Here is a 24,012-nt window from a genome sequence, read left to right on the forward strand (position 1 = left end):
GAGCCGTAATCCACCAATGGCTGGCTAGGGGATTCTGGAAGCCGTAATCCATCAATGGCTGGCTAGGGGATTCTGGGAGCTGTAGTCCACCAATGGCTGGCTAGGGGATTCTGGGAGCCGTAATCCACCAATGGCTGGCTAGGGGATTCTGGGAGCTGTAGTCCACCAATGGCTGGCTAGGGGATTCTGGGAGCCATAATCCATCAATGGCTGGCTAGGGGATTCTGGGAGCTGGAGTCCACCAATGGCTGGGTAGGGGATTCTTGGAGCTATAGTCCACCAATGGCTGGCTGGGGGATTCTGGGAGCCGTAATCCACCAATGGCTGGGTAGGGGATTCTGGGAGCTGGAGCCCCCCATCTGAAAGCTGGAAAAAAAATAAAGAAAAATCCGTGATCCAAAGGGAGTTATTGGGCCTCCCTGCAGGCTTTCGCAGGACGCCCCTTGCTTGCTCGGTCGCCCTTTCGGGAAGAGGGGGCTTCCCGGACCCCGCCGCGAAAGAGAAGGCCGGAGTGACAGAAACTCCGTCTTCCGCCACGCTGGCTCTGCTGCGATCCTTAAATGCGAGTCAAGGTTCCAGTCCTCACTTTCCTGAATACACAGAATCAGTTGGACGTTTTCCAGGCAAGAGGCACCCCGAGCAAGTTTTACCTCAGAGTTCGCGCCTTTTTTTTTCGGCGGCCGGCGTTGCTTCCGGTCAGAGTCCCGCCCTCGTCTCCCATGTCCGGCAGCTCTTAGCCCTCATTGGCTGAAGCGGGAGTCAATTGCGTAGCCCAGGGCGGGCGGCGGGGAGCTGAGGGGACGAAGCCCTAAGGGGAAATTCTTTCCACGGAGAAAACATTCACTCCCTTTTGTTCTTCCGCGGCTCATGAGAGGTTAATTAAAAAGGATCCCCTGAGGAAACCCGGCTAACATGTTTTTCCCGCGCTGAGGAGGGGAAGCGCCTTTCCCGCGCTTTTCCAGCCTCGGAAGCGCCGCCCCCTCGGCCACTGTTATCCGCGGAGGGCAATTCCTAGAGCGGCGGCGTGAAGAACATCCGGGCCGCTCTAGGCGCTTCGCTGTGTCAGCAGCGCTTCCGGGTAGGCTGGCAGGGAAGCCAGCCATGGAGGCGGCCGGAGTGGCCCCCATCCGAGCCCAGTGAGTACGGGAGCCCCGGGCTTTGGCCTACCTGCTCCGGCCGGCCCGAGGTCCTCGGAGGCTCAGCCTTTCCCCGCCCCGGGCCTTTTCCCCGCTCCCTTGACAGCCCCGGGTGCCCTTCTTGTCCACCCCGCCTGAGGTCCTCGGAGTTACGACCTGCCAGGAGGAGGGGGACAGACCTTGGGGGGGGCAAGGAACGTGGGAACCCCCCCCCCACTTTACGAAGTCCCTATGGAGGAAGGGATGCTGCCTCTGCCTCCCCTCCATAAGCGGGGTGGGGGTGGGTTGGACTAGAAGACCTCTAGGGTCCCCTCCAACTCCGTGAGACGTTTAAATGGGGCAGTATAGAATCATAGACTGATGGAGTTGGAAGGGACCTTGGTGGTCATCTAGCCCAACCCCCTGCTCGAGCAGGAGGCCCTCGCAGAATCATAGACTAATGGAGTTGGAAGGGACCTTGGTGGTCATCTAGCCCAACCCCCTGCTCGAGCAGGAGGCCCTCGCACAATCATAGACTAATGGAGTTGGAAGGGACCTTGGAGGTCATCTAGCCCAACCCCCTGCTCGAGCAGGAGGCCCTCGCAGAATCATAGACTAATGGAGTTGGAAGGGACCTTGGAGGTCATCTAGCCCAACCCCCTGCTCGAGCAGGAGGCCCTCGCAGAATCATAGACTAATGGAGTTGGAAGGGACCTTGGTGGTCATCTAGTCCAACCCCCTGCTCGAGCAGGAGGCCCTCGCAGAATCATAGACTAATGGAGTTGGAAGGGACCTTGGAGGTCATCTAGCCCAACCTCCTGCTCGAGCAGGAGGCCCTCGCAGAATCATAGACTAATGGAGTTGGAAGGGACCTTGGAGGTCATCTAGCCCAACCCCCTGCTCGAGCAGGAGGGCCTCGCAGAATCATAGACTAATAAGAATCAATAAGAAAGACCAAAAGGTCTAGATAATGGACATGATCTCTCTTTAATGAGTTTCCATAAACACCCCAAACAGCCAGATTTTTTTAAAATTTTAAGTTTTCTCATCAGCTTCTCCCAGATAGACAGGCAGTGCTCGGCTTGCGGCCACGGTTGAGCCCAAAATTTCCGTTGCAAAGCGAGACAGGTGAAGTGGGCGTTGCCCTGTTTTACGACCTTGCCACAGTTGCTAAGTGAGTCACGGCGGTGGTTAAGTTAGTAATACAGGTGGTGAAGGGGTTTCCCCCTTGACTTCGCTGGTCAGAAGGACGCAAAAGGGGTTCACAGGAAACCCCTCCCTTCCCGTCACTGCAACCGTCATAAATGTGAGTCGGTTGCCAAGTAGCCCAGTGCTGATTAAGTGACCACAGGGAGGCTGCAACGGTCATAAGTGTGATAAGCAGTCACAAGTCCCTTTTTTTCAGTGCCGTTGTAACTTTGAACGGTCACTAAATGAACGGCTGTACGTTGAGGACTTCCTTTATATGTGCTGGTCTTTTTGTTTTCTAAGACCCTTTTTCTTTTTAATGTTCGTTGTGTTTTTTTCTCTCTTTTTGTGTGTGTTTTGGTCATAAATCACTTTTTTCCTGTCTTGCTGTCACTTCAAATGGTCACTAAAGGAACTGTTGTAAATCGAGGACTGTATTCAGCTCGGCGTTGCTCTGCCTTCAATTTACGCAATGCTCTGCTGGCATTTTTCCGTGTTTTATTTGCAGATCAAGGAAACAAAATGACCTGTTTAACGCTCCTGTGTCAGTGGGCTTGTCCTTTTGGACGGAGCAGGGCCCTGAAAGAAAATAGTAACTGCCCTCGGACGTGTCTCTGGCACAGAAGCAAGCAAGGCAAAATGAAACAGGTGTGAAGCAAGGGAGAGACAATAGTTCACTCGAAACTGAAGACAAAGTTGCAGAGAAAGCAACAATTTATAACATTTTACTTGTGTTTACATTAACTTCTGAGCCGTGTGTAGGATTTAATCTTATGTTAGCAGCCCCGGGTCCCAATCTGCCAGTGTCTGCCGTATAAATTACTGTAATTATATCTTTATTTTTTACAGTTTACAGGCTGCCTGGCCTCAGACCACCCAGTGCAGCTTACACTTTTAAGTACAATCATATAAAATCAATAAATCTACAATGATCTGTTTCAAGTAACGGCATAGAATAGGAATAGAATAGAAATAGAATAAAATAGAGAATGGAATGGAATGGAATAGAATAGAATAGAATAGAGCTGGAAGGGACCTTGGAGGTCTTCTAGTCCAGCCCCCTGCTCAAGCAGGAGAACTATACCATTTCAGACAAGTAACTGTCTAGCCTCTTCTTAAAAACCTCCAGTGATGGAGCGCCCACAATTTCTGGAGGCAACTTCTGTTCCACTGGTTGATTGTCCTCACTGTCAGGAAGTTTCTCCTTAATTCCAGGTTGCTTTTCTCTTTGGTCAGTTTCCAACCATTGTTTCTTGTCCTGCCCTCTGGTGCTCTGGAGAATAACGTGACCCCCTCTTCTTTGTGGCAGCCCCTCAAATACTGGAACGCTGCTATCATGTCACCCCTATTCTTTTGTTCCGACTGGCCAAACCCAAGTCCTGCAGCCGTTCTTTGTATGTTTTAGTCTTGGATCCTCTTAGTTGCTCTTCTCTGAACTTTTTCCAAACTCTCAACATCTTTTTTTTTGTAGAATGGTGACCAAAATGGGTTGCAGTATTCCAGGTGTGGCCTCACTAGGGTTTTATAATGCGGTATTAATACTTTGTGTGATCTTGATTCTATGCCTCTTTGTTTATACAACCCGGAGAAATAGACTAACTTGCACGGTGGAGTCCAGTGAGTGGATGCTGAAGGTCACGTACCAACGTTTATGGAGAGACTCCTCCATCCAGGTCTTGGTTGTCCCAAAGGTGCTTTTTCAAGCAGCAGCTGGACTTCCTTTGTTTTTCCTGGAAGACGTTTCCCTTCTCATCCAAGAAGCTTCTTCAGTTCGGTCTTCAGAACAGAAGGAACATCTTGGGAGAGAGGTGAAACGCCTTCAGGGAAAAAACAAAGTCCAGTTGTCTTTTGAAAAAGCACCTTTGGGGCAGTCACAGGCACCCCTTAAAAAAAAAACAACCCTTGGGAATTGCCTGTTTAATTAATAGGCTTGGGTGACTGGGTGGGATATAATAATAATGATAAAGTTGGAAGGTACCTTGGAGGTCATCTAGTCCAACCCCCTGCTCAGGCAGGAAACCCTATACCATTTCAGACAAATGGCTGTCCAGTCTCTTCTTAAAAACTTCCAGTGTTGGAGCATTCACCGCTTCTGGAGGCAGGTGGTTCCACTGGTTAATTGTTCTCACTGTCAGGAAGTTTCTCCTTAGTTCCAGGTTGCTTCTCTCCTTGATTAGTTTCCATCCGTTGCTTCTTTTTTCCTGCCTTCAGGCGCCTTGGAGAATAGCTTGACTCCCTCTTCTTTGTGGCAGCCCCTGAGATATTGGAATACTGCTATCATGTCCCCCCTCGTCCTTCTCTTTGTTAAACTGGACATACCCAATTCCAGCAGCCGTTCCTTATATGTTTCAGCCTCCAGTCCCCTGATCATCTTTGTTGCTCTTCTCTGTACTCTTTCTAGAGTCTCAGCATCTTTTTTACATGGCGGTGACCAAAACTGGATGCAGTATTCCAAGTGTGGCCTTACCAAGGCCTTGTAAAGTGGTATTAATACTTCACGTGATCTTGACTCTATCCCTCTGTTAATGCAGCCAATTTACATTTCCAGCATGTAGATGAAAAATTTGGACCCATTTTGGCTAGCCTTGTGGGTGGGAGACGCCATCTATAAAACATTTTGTAGAGGTTTTCTTTGTAGGAGGTGGCCAAGGTAAGCTTCCTGTTTCTTACCCATAATTCTGGCCAGATGTGTAGATCAAAGTTAAGACCGAGGTCCCTGCTCCACGTTAATATGGTTTCTTTCACCTGTTCCTCGTACATTGTCTGATCTAGCAGGTAATGATATAGTTTTTTAATTATTTCTTAAAACCCCCAATTAACGGAGGGCTACAACTGGCGATCTTTCTCCCGCCAGGTACCGCTGTACGAAAGAGGATTTCCACGCTTACCTTGAAAAAGAAGAGAAGCCGAGGAAAGATCCAGATGGAGCGAAGAACAACCTGGAGGCCGAGCCGGGGCTGCCTCCCGCCAAGCTGCAGAAGCTGGAACTTGATGGGGCCGAAGAAGAGAGGCCGGCGGAAGTTGCCGTTGCCGCCGAGAGCGCACAAGGGCCTCCGGGACGGAAGAGGCTGCGAGGGCAGAACAAGAACCGCCCTTGCATGAAGCCGGCTCACTACGAGAAGCAGCGCTTGTGCCCCTCCGTGGTTCACGTAAGTCGTCCGCGGGTGGCAAATGCGTGGAGATGGATCCACTCTCCGGGGCTTGAAATGACATTTCTGCCTCTAGCTTAGCGTTTCTGTTCCTTGGGTGGCTTCGGAACAGACAAAAGTGGTCCCGTTTTAATGGCTACATAGAGGTGGGTCCTCACTTAACAACCGGTCACTTAGTGACATTTGATGTTACGTTGAACCCTCCCCCTAAAACCTACCTATGACTTGATTCCGGAGTTCCAATGGCAGTATTCACTCCCATGATCACATTAGGATAACATAGGATAGGATAGAATGGGATCAGACAGGTTGCAGAATAGAATGGCATGGTATGGCATGGAATAAGAATAGAATAGAATAATAGAATAGAAAAGAATAGAATAGAATAGAATAGAATAATGATAATGGAATGGAATAGAATAGAATATGGAATGGAGAATAGAATAGAATAGAATCGAATAATGATAATGGAATAGAATAGAATAGAATAGAATAGAATATGGAATGGAGAATAGAATAGAATAATATAGAATAGAATAAGGAATAGAATAGAATAGAATAGAAAATATAGAAATAGAATAGAATAGAAAATACAGAATAGAATAGAATAATGATAATGGAATAGAATTGAATAATGATAATGGAATAGAATAGAATAGAATAAAATAGAATATAGAATGGAGAATAGAATAGAATATAGAATGGAGAATAGAATAGAATAAAATAATGATAATGGAATAGAACAGAATAGAATAATAGAATAGAATGGAATGGAATGGAATGGAATGGAATAAATGAAATGGCAACGGGTCCCTCCAGAATGGAAAAGAACACAATAATAATAATAATAGTAATAATAGTAATAATAATGTTGGAAGGGACCTTGGAGGAAACCCTATACCATTTCAGAGAAATAGCTGTCCAGTCTCTTCTTAAAAACTTCCAGTGTTGGAGCATTCACCGCTTCTGGAGGCAGGTGGTTCCACTGGTTGTTTTAATTGTCAGGAAATTTCTCCTTAGTTCCAGGTTGCTTCTCTCTTTAGTATATGTATACATCCGAACTAGACTGTGTTGTTACTCTGTGTCATAGAATATATGTGGGTATATGCAATTTTCTGGGGGGGTCATATTTATATTGTGTATATCGAAGGTGGTGACCCGCAACAGGTTGTTCCATTGGTTAATTGTTCGTACTCTCAGGAAGTTTCTCCTTAGTTCTAGGTTGCTTCTCTCCTTGATCCGTTTCCACCCGTTGCTTCTTGTCCTGCCTTCAGGGGCTTTGGAGAACAGCTTGACTCCCTCTTCTTTGGGGCAGCCCCTGAGATACTGGAAGACTGCTATCATGTCTCCCCTCGTCCTTCTCTTCGTTAAACTAGACATCCCCAATTCCAGCAACCGTTCGTTATATGCTTTATCCTCCAGTCCCCTAATCATCCTTGTTGCTCTTCTCTGGACTCTTTCTAGAGTCTCAGCATCTTTTTTACATCGCGGTGACCAAAACTGGATGCAGTATTCCAAGTGTGGCCTTACCAAGGCATTTTAAAGTGGTATTAACACTTCACGTGATCTTGATTCTCTCCCTCTGTTAATGCAGCCCAGCACTGTGTTGGCCTTTTTGGCAGCTGCAGCACACGGCTGGCTCCTATTTAAGGGATTGTCCACTAGGACTCCGAGGTCCCTCTCACAGTTACTACTATTGAGCAAGGTACCCCCTATACTATACCTGTACATTTGGTTTTTCTTGCCTAAATGTAGAACCTCACCATTGAAAAAAGCTAAGGCTGACAGAGAGCCAGGGGGGGTTGGCGAGACAGAGGTCTTTAGCTTGCGATGGAACCAAATCAGAAATGTAATATGTTTTTTATTTAAAAAAAATGAAAATAAATCCCTAGGTTTTGCCAGTTTTCCCCTTTCACAGCACCCTCTTTCTCTCTCCAAAGGAACGTGTGGAAAAATGCTTCTACGGCGCCAAGTGCCGCTTCCTGCACGACCTGAAGGAGTACATGGCCGCCAAGCCACCCGACCTCGGGGGGCGCTGCCTGCTTTTTGAGACCTTCGGCAGGTGCACGTACGGGGCCACCTGCCGGTTCGCCGGAGCTCACCTGGGAGAGGACTACAAGAACCGGGTGAACGCCGAGCTCCTGAAGCAGTGGGAGGGACGGCTGGCGGTGAGGAACAGCCTCAGCAAGGACGTCCAGCAACAGCTGCGGAAGAAGAAAATGCCCTTTGCCAGATCCAGCGAGTACCTCCGTTCCTTGGGGAAGTCCCATCCGGCCAGGAGGCCCGGGACCTGGGATGCCAGCCCCGTAGCAGCCAAGACGGGGGTCTCGGACTGTTCTGAAGGACCAAAGGAGCCTGGAATGGCCAGGTTGGAGGCCCCGGACAATCCTAACCCATCCGAAGAAGAAGGACTCGGTTCTGCTCCGAAGGGCTCAAGTCCTTCGGCAGAACCTGCTCTGAAAAGGCTGGGCGCTGTGACGGACGAGGACACGGTGAAGCTGAGGCCGTCTGAGAAAGCCCAGGTGAGCCCAGGAAGGGCCAGGCTGAAAGCGGGAGAGGGGATCTGTCCATCGGTCTGTCTGTCTGATTAATCTCTCTCATCTAATTTATCCATTATCTCTGCCGTCTATCTATCTTTGTTATCTATTTTATCTGTCTACCTTCCTACCTATTATCTATTATATCTGCCTGCCTGCCTGCCTGCCTGCCTGCCTGCCTGCCTGCCTGCCTGTCTATCATGTCTGTCTGTCTGTCATCTATCTATCTATCTACTGGTATCTATCTATCTATCTATCTATCTATCTATCTATCTATCTATCTATCTATCTATCTATCTATCTATCTATCTATCTATCTATCTATCTATTCTGTCTATCATTTATCTATCTCATCTACCTACCTACCTACCTACCTACCTACCTACCTACCTACCTATCCATCCATCCATCCATCCATCCATCTATCTATCTATCTATCTATCTATCTATCTATCTATCTATCTATCTATCTATCTATCTATCTATCTATCTATCTATCTATCTATCTATCTATCTATCTATCTACTGGTATCTCTTTCTATCTGTCTACCTATCTATCTACCTACCTACCTACCTATCCATCCATCCATCCATCCATCTATCCATCCATCCATCTAATTTAGAACAGAGCCCACCTCCGTCACAGAGAGTTCTAATACTGTTCCCGCTCTTTCCAAATTTAGTTGGACTTTGCACAAAGAAAAAGAAAAGAAAAATGGAGCCAGAGTGTCTCCTCAGCTGTTTGCCCCTTCCTCTGGCCGGCCTCTCCTTTCAGGCAGAGGACAGACTCTCGTGAGGAGTGCCCTCCAGGGACTGCTGAGTGTTGTAGGGTTGAAAACACACACACCCCGCCACACTAACACACACACACACACACACACAGACGTCCCCGCCCAGTAACGAAGGGCACAGTTTTTTGTCTATTGGGCTCTGCAGATTTTCCCCATTGTGCGCGTTTATTTAGCCTTCACCCATTTTTTTTTCTCTCTCTCTCTCTCTCTCTCTGCGTTTCTCTCCCAGCTGGACCTCCGTGGCAAGCTCTATTTGGCCCCCCTGACAACGGTAAGGAGACACTCTTTGGCTTGAAGTGTGCAGTTTGCCAACACAGCTAAAAGGCTCAGGATGGGAGCTCAGGTTGACGTGTTTATGGGAGAAGCCAGGAGAACAGCTGAGCCGTTCTGGCTGGGCTACCTACTTCCAGAAGAGGATAGAGCCATTTTTTTAAATCCTTTTTTTTTCCCCCACAGTGCTTCCTTCTCTCCTGAAGTCATCCACGGATCCCTTTTCTTCTCCTCCCTGTCCCGGGGGGCTTCTGCTCTCCCCCTTCCCTTGGGTTTCTCGGGGGCGAGGGAGGTGTCCCCCACCGTCTTGTGAATCCTTAGCATGAGACACCTAACAGCTATAACTGAGCCCAAAATTTCCATTGCTTACAACCATTGCTTACACATTTAGTGGCCGTTCGAACTTCCAAGGGCACCGAAAAAAGGGAGTTAGGGCCGTTTCCCACTCTTAACGACCGTGGTTAACGTGATCAAAACTCCCGACAGCTGGCAACCGACTCGTATTTATGACGGTCGCAGTGCCCCCTGGGGGGGTGTCACATGATCCCTTCTTGGGACTTTCTGACGAGCAAAGTTTACGGGGAAGTCGGGTTCACTTAACCCCGTGTGTCTAACTTAACAATGGAAGTGGTTCGCTTAACAAGCGTGGTAAGAAAGGTGGTAAAAACGGGGCAAAGCTCACTGTCTCGCTTAGCGACAGAAAACCGGGGTCTCAATTGTGGTCGTGCACCAAGGGCTACTACCCACGATAGAAGATTGAAGCAATAAATACCCCCTTTTGACGAACGGAAAATTAGCCAAGGTGGAGGAGGAGTATACAAGAGGGTAGAGTTGGGGGGGGTCTTGAATTCATTAACCCCCCCCTCCAGAATGACCCATGTCCATCAGGGCCCCAGGCCAAATCAGGAAAGCCAGGTTTCTGGGGTCCTTCAGGAAGGCTAAAAGGAGGGGTGCAGGTCTTGGGGATGCACAATGTTCTCTTTTGAAAGTTTTATTCGTTTATAATATACGAAACAATCGAAATGCAAAGTCAAAGCTTTTACGTTGCGGCTCCCACCGTCTAGAACAGGGGTAGGCAACCTTGGCTCTTTTATGACTCCTGGACTTCAACTCCCAGAATTCCTGAGCCAGCATGGGGGAACTCTGGCCTCCTCATGACTCGTGGACTTCAACTCCCAGAATTCCTGAGCCAGCATGGGGGAACTATGGCCCCCTCATTACTGGTGGACTTCAACTCCCAGAATTCCTGAGCCAGCATGGGGGGAACTATGGCCCCCTTGAGGACTCGTGGACTTCATCTCCCAGAATTCCTGAGCCAGCATGGGGGAAACCTTGCCCCTTCATGACTCGTGGACTTCAACTCCCAGAATTCCTGAGCCAGCATGGCTCAGCTTGGAAACCTCTCACTTTCCCCTCAGCATGGCTGGCTCAGGAATTCTGGGAGTTGAAGTCCACGAGGCCTAAAAGAGCCAAGGTTTGCCTACCCCTACTCTAGAATATCGTGGACCCCCGATACAGTTTAAATACAAAGTAAATAGCGGAAAAGATGGGGAAGGGAAAAGTGAGGTAAGGGAGAAAAGTGGAGGTTTGAAGTTGGTACTCTATTGCACCAAAGGAAGTCGGAAGTCAATGCCTTTTTTCCCCTCCCTTCCCTCCCTTCTCTACTCCCTCTACCCTTCCGCATCTTTCCCGCTATTTACTGTATTTCGACTGTATCGGGTGCATGACGTTCTAGAGCAGGGGTAGGCAACCTGGGCTCTTTTATGACTCGTGGACTTCAACTCCCAGAATTCCTCAGCCAGCATGGGGGAACTATGGCCCCCTCATGACTGGTGGACTTCAACTCCCAGAATTCCTGAGCCAGCATGGGGGAACTATGGCCCCTTCATGACTGGTGGACTTCAACTCCCAGAATTCCTCAGCCAGCAGGGGGGAACTATGGCCCCCTCATGACTCGTGGACTTCAACTCCCAGAATTCCTCAGCCAGCATGGCTCAGCTTGGAAACCTCTCCCTTTCCCCTCAGCATGGCTGCCTCAGGAATTCTGGGAGTTGAAGTCCACGAGTCATAAAAGAGCCAAGGTTGCCCACCCCTGTTCTAGAGGGTGGAAGCCCCAACGTAAAAGGTTCTTCTGGACCCCACCGGCTGGAATTCCTTGACCGATGAGAGTCTGCAGCCGGCCCCTTCCGATGGGGCGAGTGGGGTGGGCCAATGCCATTGGGGACCCCAGACCCCAATTGCTCCAAAAAGCCCCATTTCTAAATGTGAACCCATCCTGGCTTGCCTTAACCTTCCTGTCTCTCCTGGGATTTCAGTGCGGCAACCTGCCCTTCCGGAGGGTATGCAAAGGCTACGGGGCGGACGTCACCTGCGGAGAGATGGCGGTCTGCACCAACCTGCTTCAGGGACAGTCGTCCGAATGGGCCTTGCTGAAGCGGCACGAGACCGAGGACCTCTTTGGGGTTCAGGTAGCTTCCGGGCGCGGAGTAGGAACTGGGTCCCGGGGCCCGAGAGAGTCTCAGCTCAGGTTGAGTTTCGCCCGTGAAGCTCAGCTTCCTCCTTGAAGCCAACACCTTATCCGGAAAAAGGGGGAGCAGCAGAAATGGGGGTCTGCCTTGGAGAGGGTGGCAGGAATCGGGCAGGTCTAGTTTGATGAAAAGCAGGACTAGGGGGGACGTGATAGCAGCCTTCCAGTATTTGAGGGGCTGCCCCAAAGAAAGAGGGAGGGAGGGTCAAGCTATTCTCCAAAGCACCAGAAGGCAGGACGAGAAGCAACGGATGGAAACTCATCAAGGAGAGAAGCAACCTAGAACTAAGGAGAAACTTCCCGACAGTGAGAACAATTAACCAGTGGAACAACCTGCCTCCAGAAGTTGTGGGTGCTCCATCGCTGGAGCTTTTTAAAAAAAAACTGGATACTCACTTGTCTGTTGAGACTCTAGAAAGAGTCCAGAGAAGAGCAACAAAGATGATCAGGGGACTGGAGGCTAAAGCATATAAGGAACGGTTGCTGGAATTGGGTATGTCTAGTTTAACGAAGAGAAGGACGAGGGGGGACACGATAGCAGTGTTCCAGTATCTCAGGGGCTGCCCCAAAGAAGAGGGAGTCAAGCTATTCTCCAAGGCGCCTGAAGGCAGGACAAGAAGCAACGGGTGGAAACTAGTCAAGGAGAGAAGCAACCTAGAACTAAGGAGAAACTTCCTGACAGTTAGAACAATTAACCAGTGGAACAACCTGCCTCCAGAAGCGGTGAATGCTCCAACACTGGAAGTTTTTAAGAAGAGACTGGACAGCCATTTGTATGAAATGGTATAGGGTTTCCTGCCTGAGCAGTGGTTGGACTACATGACCTCCAAGGTCCCTTCCAATTATTATTATTATTATTATTATTATTATTATTATTATTATTATTATTATTATTATTATTATTATTATTATTATTATTATTATTATTATTATTAAATGTTACAAGGTCTTAGCAGGGGTCGGACTAGAACAGGGCTCTCCAAGCTGTGGGTCGCAGCCCACTACTTTGCCGTAGCCTGTTGGCCACCGGGCTACGTGAGTGGCTGATCGTTGTGTGTATGCACATGCGCACAGCCCCACTTGCGCAAGCATTGCCACGAGAGTCACAGGTGTTCGCGGCCCCACTCACCCGAGCAACGGGTTTTCATGCGTACAGGCACAGGCATGTGTTCATCCCCCCCCACACACACACACAAAAACCATCCCTTCTTTCCCCCCTCCCCAACTCTGGGGAACTCTGGAGTAGAAGACCTCCAAGGTCCCTTCCAGATCTATTATTCTGTCTGCTCCCAGTATCTAATAATAATAACAACAACAACAATAAAGTTGGAAGGGACCTTGGAGGTCATCTAGTCCAACCCCCTGCTCAGGCAGGAAACCCTATACCATTTCGGNTGGCCCCTTCATGACTGGTGGACTTCAACTCCCAGAATTCCTCAGCCAGCATGAGGGAAACTATGGCCTCCTCATGACTCGTGGACTTCATCTCCCAGAATTCCTGAGCCAGCATGGGGGAACTATGGCCCCCTCATAACTGGTGGACTTCAACTCCCAGAATTCCTGAGCCAGCATGGGGGAACTATGGCCCCCTTCATGACTCCTGGACTTCAACTCCCAGAATTCCTGAGCCAGCATGGCTCAGCTTGGAAACCTCTCCCTTTCTCCTCAGCATGGCTGGCTCAGGAATTCTGGGAGTTGAAGTCCACGAGTCATAAAAGAGCCAAGGTTGCCTACCTCTGTTCTAGAGGGTGGCAGCCCCAACGTAAAAGGTTCTTCTGGACCCCACCGGCTGGAATTCCTTGACCGATGAGAGTCTGCAGCCGGCCCCTTCCGATGGGGCGAGTGGGGTGGGCCAATGCCATTGGGGACCCCAGACCCCAATTGCTCCAAAAAGCCCCGTTTCTAAATGTGAACCCATCCTGGCTTGCCTTAACCTTCCTGTCTCTCCTGGGATTTCAGTGCGGCAACCTGCCCTTCCGTAGGGTATGCAAAGGCTACGGGGCGGACGTCACCTGCGGAGAGATGGCGGTCTGCACCAACCTGCTTCAGGGACAGTCGTCCGAATGGGCCTTGCTGAAGCGGCACAAGACCGAGGACCTCTTTGGGGTTCAGGTAGCTTCCGGGCGCGGAGTGGGAACTGGGTCCCGGGGCCCGAGAGAGTCTCAGCTCAGGTTGAGTTTCGCCCGTGAAGCTCAGCTTCCTCCTTGCAGCCAACACCTTATCCGGAAAAAGGGGGAGCAGCAGAAATGGGGGTCTGCCTTGGAGAGGGTGGCAGGAATCGGGCAGGTCTAGTTTGATGAAAAGCAGGATGAGGGGGGACGTGATAGCAGCCTTCCAGTATTTGAGGGGCTGCCCCAAAGAAAGAGGGAGGGTCAAGCTATTCTCCAAAGCGCCTGAAGGCAGGACGAGAAGCAACGGATGGAAACTAACCAAGGAGAGAAGCAACCTAGAACTAAGGAGAAACTTCCCGACAGTGAGAACAATTAACCAGTGGAACTCCTTGCCTCCAGAAGTTGTGGGTGCTCCATCGCTAGAGCTTTTTAAGAAAAGACTGGATACTCACTTGTCTGTTGAGACTCTAGAAAGAGTGCAGAGAAGAGCAACAAAAATAATCAGGGGCCTGGAGGCTAAAATGTATAAGGAACGGTTGCTGGAATTGGGTAATTCTAGTTTAACGAAGAGAAGGACGAGGGGGGACATGATAGCAGTGCTCCAATATCTCAGGGGCTGCCCCAAAGAAGAGGGAGTCAAGCTATTCTCCAAAGCGCCTGAGGGCAGGACAAGAAGCAACGGATGGAAACTAATCAAGGAGAGAAGCAACCTAGAACTAAAGAGAAACTTCCTGACAGTGAGAACAATTAACCAGTGGAACTACCTGCCTCCAGAAGCGGTGAATGCTCCAACACTGGAGGTTTTTAAGAAGAGACTGGACAGCCATTTGTATGAAATGGTATAGGGTTTCCTGCCTGAGCAGTGGTTGGACTACATGACCTCCAAGGTCCCTTCCAATTATTATTATTATTATTGTTATTGTTATTGTTATTGTTGTTATTATTATTATTATTAAATGTTACAAGGTCTTAGCAGGGGTCGGACTAGAACAGGGCTCTCCAAGCTGGGGTCGCAGCCCACTACTTTGCCGTAGCCTGTTGGCCACCGGGCTGCGTGAGTGGCTGATCGTTGTGTGTATGCACATGCGCACAGCCCCACTTGCGCAAGCATTGCCACGAGAGTCACAGGTGTTCGCGGCCCCACTCACCCGAGCAACGGGTGTTCATGCGTGCAGGCACAGGCATGTGTTCACCCCCCACACGCACACACACAAAACCATCCCTTCTTTCCCCCCTCCCCAACTCTGGGGAACTCTGGAGTAGAAGACCTCCAAGGTCCCTTCCAGATCTATTATTCTGTCTGCTCCCAGTATCTAATAATAATAACAACAACAACAATAAAGTTGGAAGGGACCTTGGAGGTCATCTAGTCCAACCCCCTGCTCAGGCAGGAAACCCTATACCATTTCGGACAAATGGCTGTCCAGTCTCTTCTTAGAAACTTCCAGAGTTGGCACAGTCACCGCTTCTGGAGGCAGGTTGTTCCACTGGTTAATTGTTCTAACTGTCAGGAAGTTTCTCCTTAGTTCTAGGTTGCTTCTCTCCTTGATCCGTTTCCATCTGTTGCTTCTTCTCCTGCCTTCAGGCGCTTTGGAGAATAGCTTGACTAAATCTACTAAGGCTCTAAAATGACCCCATTGATTTATTGCAGGGATCGTAATTTTTCTCCCCTTAAACACACAGTGCTCAACCCAGAATGTGTGAGAAACCAAGCCTGGCTTCTTAGAATGAATTTAAGTAGAGAATTGCCGGTCTAGAACGATATATTCCTGAAATCGTCTGAATTGATGATCTCTGAATTGTCTGAAACGGAGTAGGCTCTCCTGCTTGAGCAGGGGGGAGTGGGTGGACTAGAAGACCTCCCGGGTCCCTTCCGACTCGGTTATTCTGTGAGAGTTATTCTAACTCTGGGCGTCTGCTTTGTTTGCAGCTGGAAGGAGCCTTTCCAGACACCATGACGAAATGCGCGGAGCTGCTGAACCAAACCATCGAGGTGGATTTTGTGGATATTAACGTGGGGTGCCCCATTGACCTGGTCTATAACAAGGTAATGGGTCGTTTTGGGCCGATGTAAAGCTTGCATTTTATTGGCTAATACTGTAAAGGTCAGCTCCTTCTTCAAAGGGCTGACAGCTTAGAAAGCCAGAAACTTCCTGACAATTAAGAACAATTAACCAGTGGAACTCCTTGCCTCCAGAAGCGGTGAATGCTCCAACACTGGAAGTTTTTAAGAAGAGACTGGACAGCCATTTGTCTGAAATGGTATAGGGTTTCCTGCCTGAGCAGTGGGTTGGACTAGATGACCTCCAAGGTCCTTTCCAACTTTTATTATTATTATTATTATTATTATTATTATTATTATTATTATTATTATTATTATTATTATTATTATTATTATTATTATTATTATTATTATTATTATGGGCTTCTCCCTCTCTTGACCCGCCCAGGAAAATGGGATGAAATCAGTAAAGAAGGAGGTATGGAAAACGACACATTTGTACTTGTGTAGGTTGAGGTTGTTACGTTAACGCCACAGTGGACAGTCCTTTTAAGCCACCGTATCTCCCTGCCTTGAAATCCGACCTTGAGAAGTCTTATAAAATGGCTGCCAAGGAGAAGGATGTGCCCATTTTCAAAATGGCTGCCTCACCAACTCCCGTTTGCCAGACATACCATCGCACCAACAGAGGGAAATATTGGTACCTCAGGGTTAAACTGTGGGGCCCTTGGCGCTCTCTGAGCCTGGTGCTTTTCTTGCAGACGTTTCATTACCTAACTAGGTAACATCATCAGGGCTAGAAGGGGGGGGTGTTTGCTCTCGATTTATATACTAGTGGCTTGTCCTGTTCCCCCCATTGTCACGCAACAACCTGTTTCCAGAAGCGGTGGATGCTCCAACACTGGAAGTTTTTAAGAAGAGACTGGACAGCCATTTGTCTGGAATGGTCTAGGGTTTCCTACCTGAGCAGGGGGTTGGACTCGATGACCTCCAAGGTCCCTTCCAACTTTATTATTATTATTGATCATCGCACAGTCAGCCAGATGTTCAGACTGGATTTGGCATTTTTGTCTACCTATCAAGTCCTTCCCAAGGACCTGGGATAGGCAGATGTGAATGTTTGATGGTATTACATATATCGTTGCAGGATGGAAGCAGTTCCTAATAAGGCCTTATTACTATTATTATTATTATTATTATTATTATTATTATTATCTTCTGATGAGCAAAGTCCATGGGGAAGCCACATTCACTTAACAACTGTGGCAAGAAAGGTAAAATGGGGCAAAACTCATTTAACAACTGACTTAGCAACAAAAAATCTTGGGCTGAGTTGTGGTGGTAAGTCGAGGATTACCTGGATTAGAAAGTGGGAGCCGGTGAATTCTAGTCCCACCCTTAGCTGGGTGACCTTGAGCCAGTCGCTTTCTCTCAGCCCAACTCGCCTCACAGGCTTGTCGTTTTGGGGAAAATGAGGAAAGACTTACGTTCACCGCCTTGAATTGTTGATCAAAATAACACAGGCAATAAATAAGTGATCTCTGAACATGCTCTTCACCCTCCTTTTCCTTTCCCTTCCCAGGGTGGTGGATGCGCTCTGATGACCCGCAACAATAAGTTTGAGCAAATCGTCCGCGGCATGAACTCCGTAAGTCAGCGGCCATCTCTCCAGCCGATTCCTGCCGGTGTCGGATCGATACCGTCTTCTTTCTGCTTTTCCTAACTGCTTGAAACTCTTCTTTTGGTGTCTTTTACTAACGGCTTTGTCAGCTGCCACCTCACGCTTGGCACCTCGCAACCCTTAAGTATCAGCTGCCATGAATTCTAGGGAACTAGATCGGAAGGGGAAAGCGAAAGTAGCGTCTAAATCTCCCTGAGATGCTGCCTCAAGGTCACCCGGCTGGGAAAAGAACGCAGCTGCATTGCTGCATTCAGGAATGGGAGGCAGTTAAGGGAGGGAAAAGTTAGACCTCCTAAAGATTTTGGCGCGTGATCTTCAGTTCTGACTTTGAACTACTGTAATCCGCTTAACTTTTAGTAAACTATACCTTTAAGAAAAACCAAATGTACAGGTATAGTATAGGGGGTACCTTGCTCAATAGTAGTAACTGTGAGAGAGATCTAGGAGTCCTAGTGGACAATCCCTTAAATAGGAGCCAGCCGTGTGCTGCAGCTGCCAAAAAGTCCAACACAGTGCTGGGCTGCATTAACAAAGGAATAGAATCAAGATCACGTGAAGTGTTAATACCACTTTACAAGGCCTTGGTAAGGCCACACATGGAATACTGCATCCAGTTTTGGTCACCACGATGTAAAAAAGATGTTGAGACTCTAGAAAGAGTACAGAGAAGAGCAACAAAGAGGATTAGGGGACTGGAGGCTAAAGCATATAAGGAACGGTTGCTGGAATTGGGTATGTCTAGTTTAAGGAAGAGAAGGACGAAGGGTGACAGGATAGCAGTGTTCCAATATTTCAGGGGCTGCCCCAAAGAAGAGGGAGTCAAGCTATTCTCCAAAGCGCCTGAGGGCAGGACAAGAAGCAATGGATGGAAACTAACCAAGGAGAGAAGCAACTTGGAACTAAGGAGAAACTTCCTGACAGTGAGAACAATGAACCAGTGGAACTACCTGCCTCCAGAAGCTGTGAATGCTCCAACACTGGAAGTTTTTAAGAAGAGACTGGACAGCCATTTGTCCAGAATGGTATAGGGTTTCCTGCCTGAGCAGGGGGTTGGACTAGATGACCTCCAAGGTCCCTTCCAACTTTATCATTATTATTATTATAAGTAGAGGCTCAAGCTGAGGCCGGTCTGACAGGCTTCTTTTCCTAACGGGTTGTAACTCTCCTTTTTGCCGGGCTGCATTTCAGCAAGCGTGCCCAAAATGTGTCAGGGACTGGACGGCGTGAACAATCAGGCTCTGCCCTGTCCAGCTCGTGTGTTTCTCCAGATTTAATTAGGTGGGCTCTGTAGCTTGAATCGTCCTGTCCCCTTCTCGTGATCCTGTTGTTTTATTTCGACTGTGGGCAACGGATCCTTGGCTTCTTGCCTTGCTAAAAAACAGCAGATTGAAAGAAAGCAAATTCTGTTGAGCAGGGGATTCTCAAACAAAGTGCCTGGCTGTGATGACTCCCCCCAGATGCCTCTTCCGATGTCAGCTCGGAGGAGGATGAACCAGTTTCAGGCACGTCTGGAGGGGAATTGGGTCAGTGGCTCTGAGCAGCCGGCTGAGAGGGATTTGGCTGAAGCACAGCTGCAGCAGGACAGCCCCGAGGCTTCAGGTGGGGAAAGCAGGCAGCTGCAGCCGGTCAGTGATGAGGAGGAACTGCCTTCTGCACCTGATCCGAGAACACGTAGGGCAGAGAAAAGGCAGGAGCAGAGAAGGTCAGCCCGACTGTTCGCGAGGAAGCAGTCTCGCCCTTCTTGATGGGCTGCGCCTTTAGCACAGCAGACAGATGGAGGCAGTGCTGTGTTCCTTTCCCAGCTGGGTGTTTTCTGACCATTGTGAGTCTTGCCTTGCCTTGGATTGACACCATGCCTTGACTTTGGATTGTGCCGGACTGTGAACGCCGGACTTTTCTTGTCTCGTGAACCCTCTTGTGGTGTGGATTTCATTTTGCCTGTGGTGGATTTATCTGGTTTGGGAAACTTTCAAGTGTCTTCTGGACTTTGCTTTGCTTGTGTGGCTGGTTGTGTGGCTGGACTTAATTGGGACAGTTCTAGGGTTTTGGTGAAGGAAATTGCTGGGGAATATTAATAAAATCACTAACCTACTTTTATGTGTGCATGTGAGTGAGTGGGACAGCACAGCAGCTCAATTGTCTCTTCCTTTTTCCTTCCTTCCTTCCTTCCTTCCTTCCTTCCTTCCTTCCTTCCTTCCTTCCTTCCTTCCTTCCTTCCTCTTTCTTTCTTTCTTTCTTTCTTTCTGTCTTTCTTTCTCTTTCTTTCTGTCTCTTTCTTCCTTCCTTCCTTCCTCTTTCTTTCTTTCTTTCTGTCTTCCTTCCTTTCTTCCTCTTTCTTTTTTCTTTCTTCCTTTCTTTCTGTTTTCCTTCCTTCCTTCCTCACTCTCTCCCTCCCTCCCTCTCTCTCTCTCTCTCTCTCTCTTTCTTTCTTTCTTTCTTTCTTTCTCCCTCACAGGTCCTGGATGTTCCCCTGACGGTGAAGATCAGGACAGGCGTGCAAGAGAAAACGAACCTGGCTCATAAAGTGATCCCCAACCTCCGAGAATGGGGAGCCTCGTTGGTGACGGTATAGGAAGCTCTGCTTTTCTTAACTCCGGTTGGGATGGAGGCCTGGTTACTCACCTTGGCAGATCTGAGGGCTAATTCTTCCTTGGCCATTTCCCCATCAGAGGGGTCTTAGAGAGGAAGAGGATGGTAGCATTCCTGTCCCGTCCTTCCTCTTCCTGGGGTTTCCCTGGCAAAGATCCAGAGAGAGAAAAGGGAGGGGTTTCCTGCTTTGCTTCTTGGCGAATTTTAAGACCGTGGACTTCAACTCCCAGAATTCCCCAGCTCGCATGTGACTTTAAACTCCAATTTAGAGAGTTTAAACTCCAATCCTGGGAGTTTGAAGCCAAGTTGGGGGATCCCCTGACTTAGACAAAGCCAAGGGATCCAGACGTGACGGTGTGTCAACGCTGCAAATACTGTATATTCTTGCTTTGACAACATGCAGAGCTGTCTGGCATTTTTATAGTTAAACCAGGCAGAAGGGGAAAAGAAACCGGAAGTAAATCACATCTTCCAAGTTGATTGGAAGATGTGAACCATGACCCCAAAGAAAGGTGGGAGGGAAATGCTTAGAAATACATGCATAGCGGAAAAGAAGCCAGTCCTAAGCATTTCCTCCATGTTGTGCTGACGTATCTGTAACATTAATAAATGCATTTAGGAGAAAATATGCCTGAAAGTCCTTTTTAGTGTTTCGTTAATCAGACACATGACACGGTGTTTATTTTAATCGGCGCCAACTGCACCTTCTTTTTTTTTTTTCCTGACCTTGCTAGCTTCACGGCCGGTCGAGAGAGCAGAGGTACACAAAGATGGCAGACTGGGAATACATTGCAGAGTGTGTCAAAGTGGCCAGCCCCATGCCTCTCTTCGGTAGGTGGCTGCCAATTCGGCTTCTCCGAGTCGTTCTGGGTCAGTTTCCGTCCAGCTCTGAGTTTTGAGCGGGTGACCGCAGGCACGCTGCGGTCACGCGAGTCGAGGCTCTGTTCTAAATCCTCTTTTCTGTGGGACGAGACTCAATGTACAGGTGGTCCTCGGCTTACGACCAAAATTGATGTCTATGGAGATTCTCCGTCATCCAGGTCAGGGTTGTCCCAAAGGTGCTTTTTTCAGGAGGCATCTGGACTTTCTTGTTTTCCTTAGAAGACGTTTCGCTTCTCATCCAAGAAGCTTCTTCCACTCTGACTGGGATGGTGGGGAATGGAAGGATTTATACTCCTTGCAGACAGCTGGTCATTTGCATACTTTTAGAGAGTTGTTGAGGCCGCTTGGAGGTTTATCTGTGTGCTCAGTGGTGCTTTTTCAAGAGGCAACTGGACTTTCTTGTTTTCCTTAGAAGACGTTTCACTTCTCATTCAAGAAGCTTCTTCAGCTCTGACTGGATGGAGGGGAAGGGAAGGATTTATACTCCTTGTAGACAGCTGGTCATTTGCCTTCGTTTAGTGGGTCGTTGAGGCCACTTGGAGGCTTATCTGTGTCCTCAAGGTCACCTGAGTGGTGCAAATGGGTGTGAAGCCAACTTGGCTGCAGGATGTTCTCTGCCTTGTTCCTGTAGTCTGCAATTTGCCTCCTGAAAAGTACCACTGAGGACACAGACAAATCTCCAAGCAGCCTCAACGACTCTCTAAAAGGATGCAAATGACCAGCTGTCTGCAAGGAGTATAACCAGGACCTGGATGACTGAGCATCTCCATAGACATTTGCGCTCTTTGGGATGGACGCCCTTCAGAAGGTGTGGGAGCATGAACAGATTCGCAGAAAACATTGCAGACTCCAGGAACCGTTTGCGCTCCAGTTTGAGATGCAGACAACACGGACTCGTCCCCAACAGCCTGTACCCGTCTGCAGCAGGGAAGGGACCCAGGGCAGAAAAACATCCTGCAGCCAAGCAGGCTCCACACCCATTTGCACCGCTCAGGTGACCCTCAGAACACAGAGATAAACCTCCAAGTGGCCTCAACGACTCTCTGAAAGGAGGCAAATGACCAGCTGTCTGCAAGGAGTATAAATCCTCCCCTTCCCCACCATCCAGTCAGAGCTGAAGAAGCTTTTTGGAGGAGAAGCGAAACATCTTCAAGGAAAAAACAAAGAAAGTCCAGTTGCCCTTTGGGAAAGCACTTTTGGGCCATTTAAATGAGGGCCTGACGAAACTTGAAATATTCGCCCTGAAATAAACCTTGAACATGTTGTAAAGCTTCTCCCGTCCCTTCTCTGACTGACGTGGTTTGAATGGCATTCCCTGGTTTTTACCTGAAGCGAGCAAGGATTCCTCTCCTTTCGTAATTCAGTTTTTCAGATCCTTGTGGACACTCAGGCCCTAAAGATGCTTTTTTCCAGAGGCAACTGGACTTTCTCGTTTTTTCTTTGAAGACGTTTCGCTTCTCCTCCCAGAAGTGGCTCTGACTGGATGGTGAGGAATGGAAGGATTTATATTCCTTGCAGACAGCTGGTCATTTGCATCCTTTTGGAGAGTCATTGAGGCCACTTGGAGGTTTATCTGTGTCCTCAGGGTCAGCTGAGTGGTGCAAATGGCTGTGGAGCCTTCTTGGAACAACACAGTCCCTTCAGCAGTTGTAAGGAGGCTCCACACCCATTTGCACCACTCAGGTGACCCTGAGGACACAGATAAACCTCCAAGTGGTCTCAATGACCCTCTAAAAGGCAAATGACCAGCTGTCTGCAAGGAATATAAATCCCTCCCTTTTCCACCATCCAGTCAGAGCTGAAGAAACTTCTGGGATGAGAAGCAAAACTTCTTCAAAGAAGAAAAACAAGGAAATAATAATAATAATAATAATAATAATAATAATAATAATAATAATGTAGCGGGGACTGCCTGAGAGTGCTTGCAGGAGCTTGACTGGGAAGGGAAAGATTGGGACAGCTGCAGTTGGCTTTGGGTGTGGCTGGCGTGAGTGGAAGGAGGAAGGATAGAAAAGGAAAGGAAAGGAGAAGGCCGGGGTGTTTGTTGGAGTTGAGAAGAGAAGGTCTGGAGGCCTATTTTATTTTTCTATCAAGGGTATTTTAAATAGAGGCTAGATAGAGTGAAGTTTTATTGCTTCCTCCGTGGGAGGATATCTGAAACGGAGGCAAGCGAGAGTGTGAAGGAAGGGAGTTGGCTGGGGTTTCTAGCCTCGGTTTTTATTAATAAAGAGTAAGGGAGGGGGGTGGTTTTGGGTCCTGAGACCTGAGGAGGAATTCCAGAGAAGAAGCACCAGGAGGAGAGAGACTGGTGGTGCCAACTGTTGCTGCCAACTGCTGTTGTGGACTTTGGAGGCATCTGGACTGTGGCCATCGCTGCTGGCATAGGTGCCGGGACATTGTGGGGGGAGTTGCCCTGGGGGATGAGCCATTGCCATAACATACTGGCCGTCATTGTTATTATTACCATCTGGAGCCGGGGTTTACCCCCCCCATTTCATCGGACTCTGAACGACTGCTCAGGGGCTTGTTACTCCTGCTGCTAAAGCAGCCCTGAGCTGTTATATACATCTTCGGGGCATCAACCATTGTGACCGGTTAAGTTCGTGCCTGAAAGTCCTGCCTCAACAAGAAGAGCCTGCCACCCATCAACGCTGCATGAGTTCCGGTTGTAAGACATCTCACCGATCTCTAAAGAACATTACCGCAAGGCTGGACAAGGGGGGTTGTGGCTGGGAGGGCCTGGGCATTGGCGGCCTCTGAAGAGGTAGCGCTACAATAATAATAATAATAATAATAATAATAATAATAAAGTTGGAAGGGACCTTGGAGGTCATCTAGTCCAACCCCCTGCTCAGGCAGGTAACCCTATACCATTTTGGACAAATGGCTGTCCTGTCTCTTCTTAAAAACTTCCAGTGTTGGAGCATCCACCGCTTCTGGAGGCAGGTAGTTCCACTGGTTAATTGTTCCAACTGTCAGGAAGTTTCTCCTTAGTTCCAGGTTGCTTCTCTCCTTGATCAGTTTCCATCCGTTGTTTCTTGTCTTTGCCTTCAGGCGCTTTGGAGAAGAGCTTGACTCCCTCTTCTTTGGGGCAGCCCCTCAAATACTGGAATGCTGCTATCCTGTCCCCCCTGGTCCTTCTTTTCTCTAGACTGGCCATTCCCAATTCC

At 48.6% G+C, this 24,012-nt stretch overlaps 1 protein-coding gene across 1 annotated transcript in view; it reads left to right on the forward strand.

The window, feature by feature from the left end:
* Positions 1-1,101: 1,101 nt before the first annotated feature.
* Positions 1,102-24,012, forward strand: part of DUS3L (dihydrouridine synthase 3 like) — a gene marked incomplete at its 3' end in the record, with an annotated part of 26,925 nt that continues 4,014 nt past the window's right edge. Inside the window, 9 exon segments of the mRNA XM_015826892.1 lie at positions 1,102-1,136; positions 5,158-5,452; positions 7,393-7,974; positions 9,010-9,051; positions 11,366-11,518; positions 15,619-15,735; positions 17,273-17,338; positions 19,827-19,937; positions 20,695-20,791. Of these exon segments, the coding sequence (XP_015682378.1) occupies positions 1,102-1,136; positions 5,158-5,452; positions 7,393-7,974; positions 9,010-9,051; positions 11,366-11,518; positions 15,619-15,735; positions 17,273-17,338; positions 19,827-19,937; positions 20,695-20,791 (1,498 nt within the window).

Source organism: Protobothrops mucrosquamatus, unplaced genomic scaffold, assembly GCF_001527695.2.
Source record: "Protobothrops mucrosquamatus isolate PMUCROS unplaced genomic scaffold, P.Mucros_1.0 scaffold3359, whole genome shotgun sequence".
Lineage (NCBI taxonomy): Eukaryota > Metazoa > Chordata > Lepidosauria > Squamata > Viperidae > Protobothrops > Protobothrops mucrosquamatus.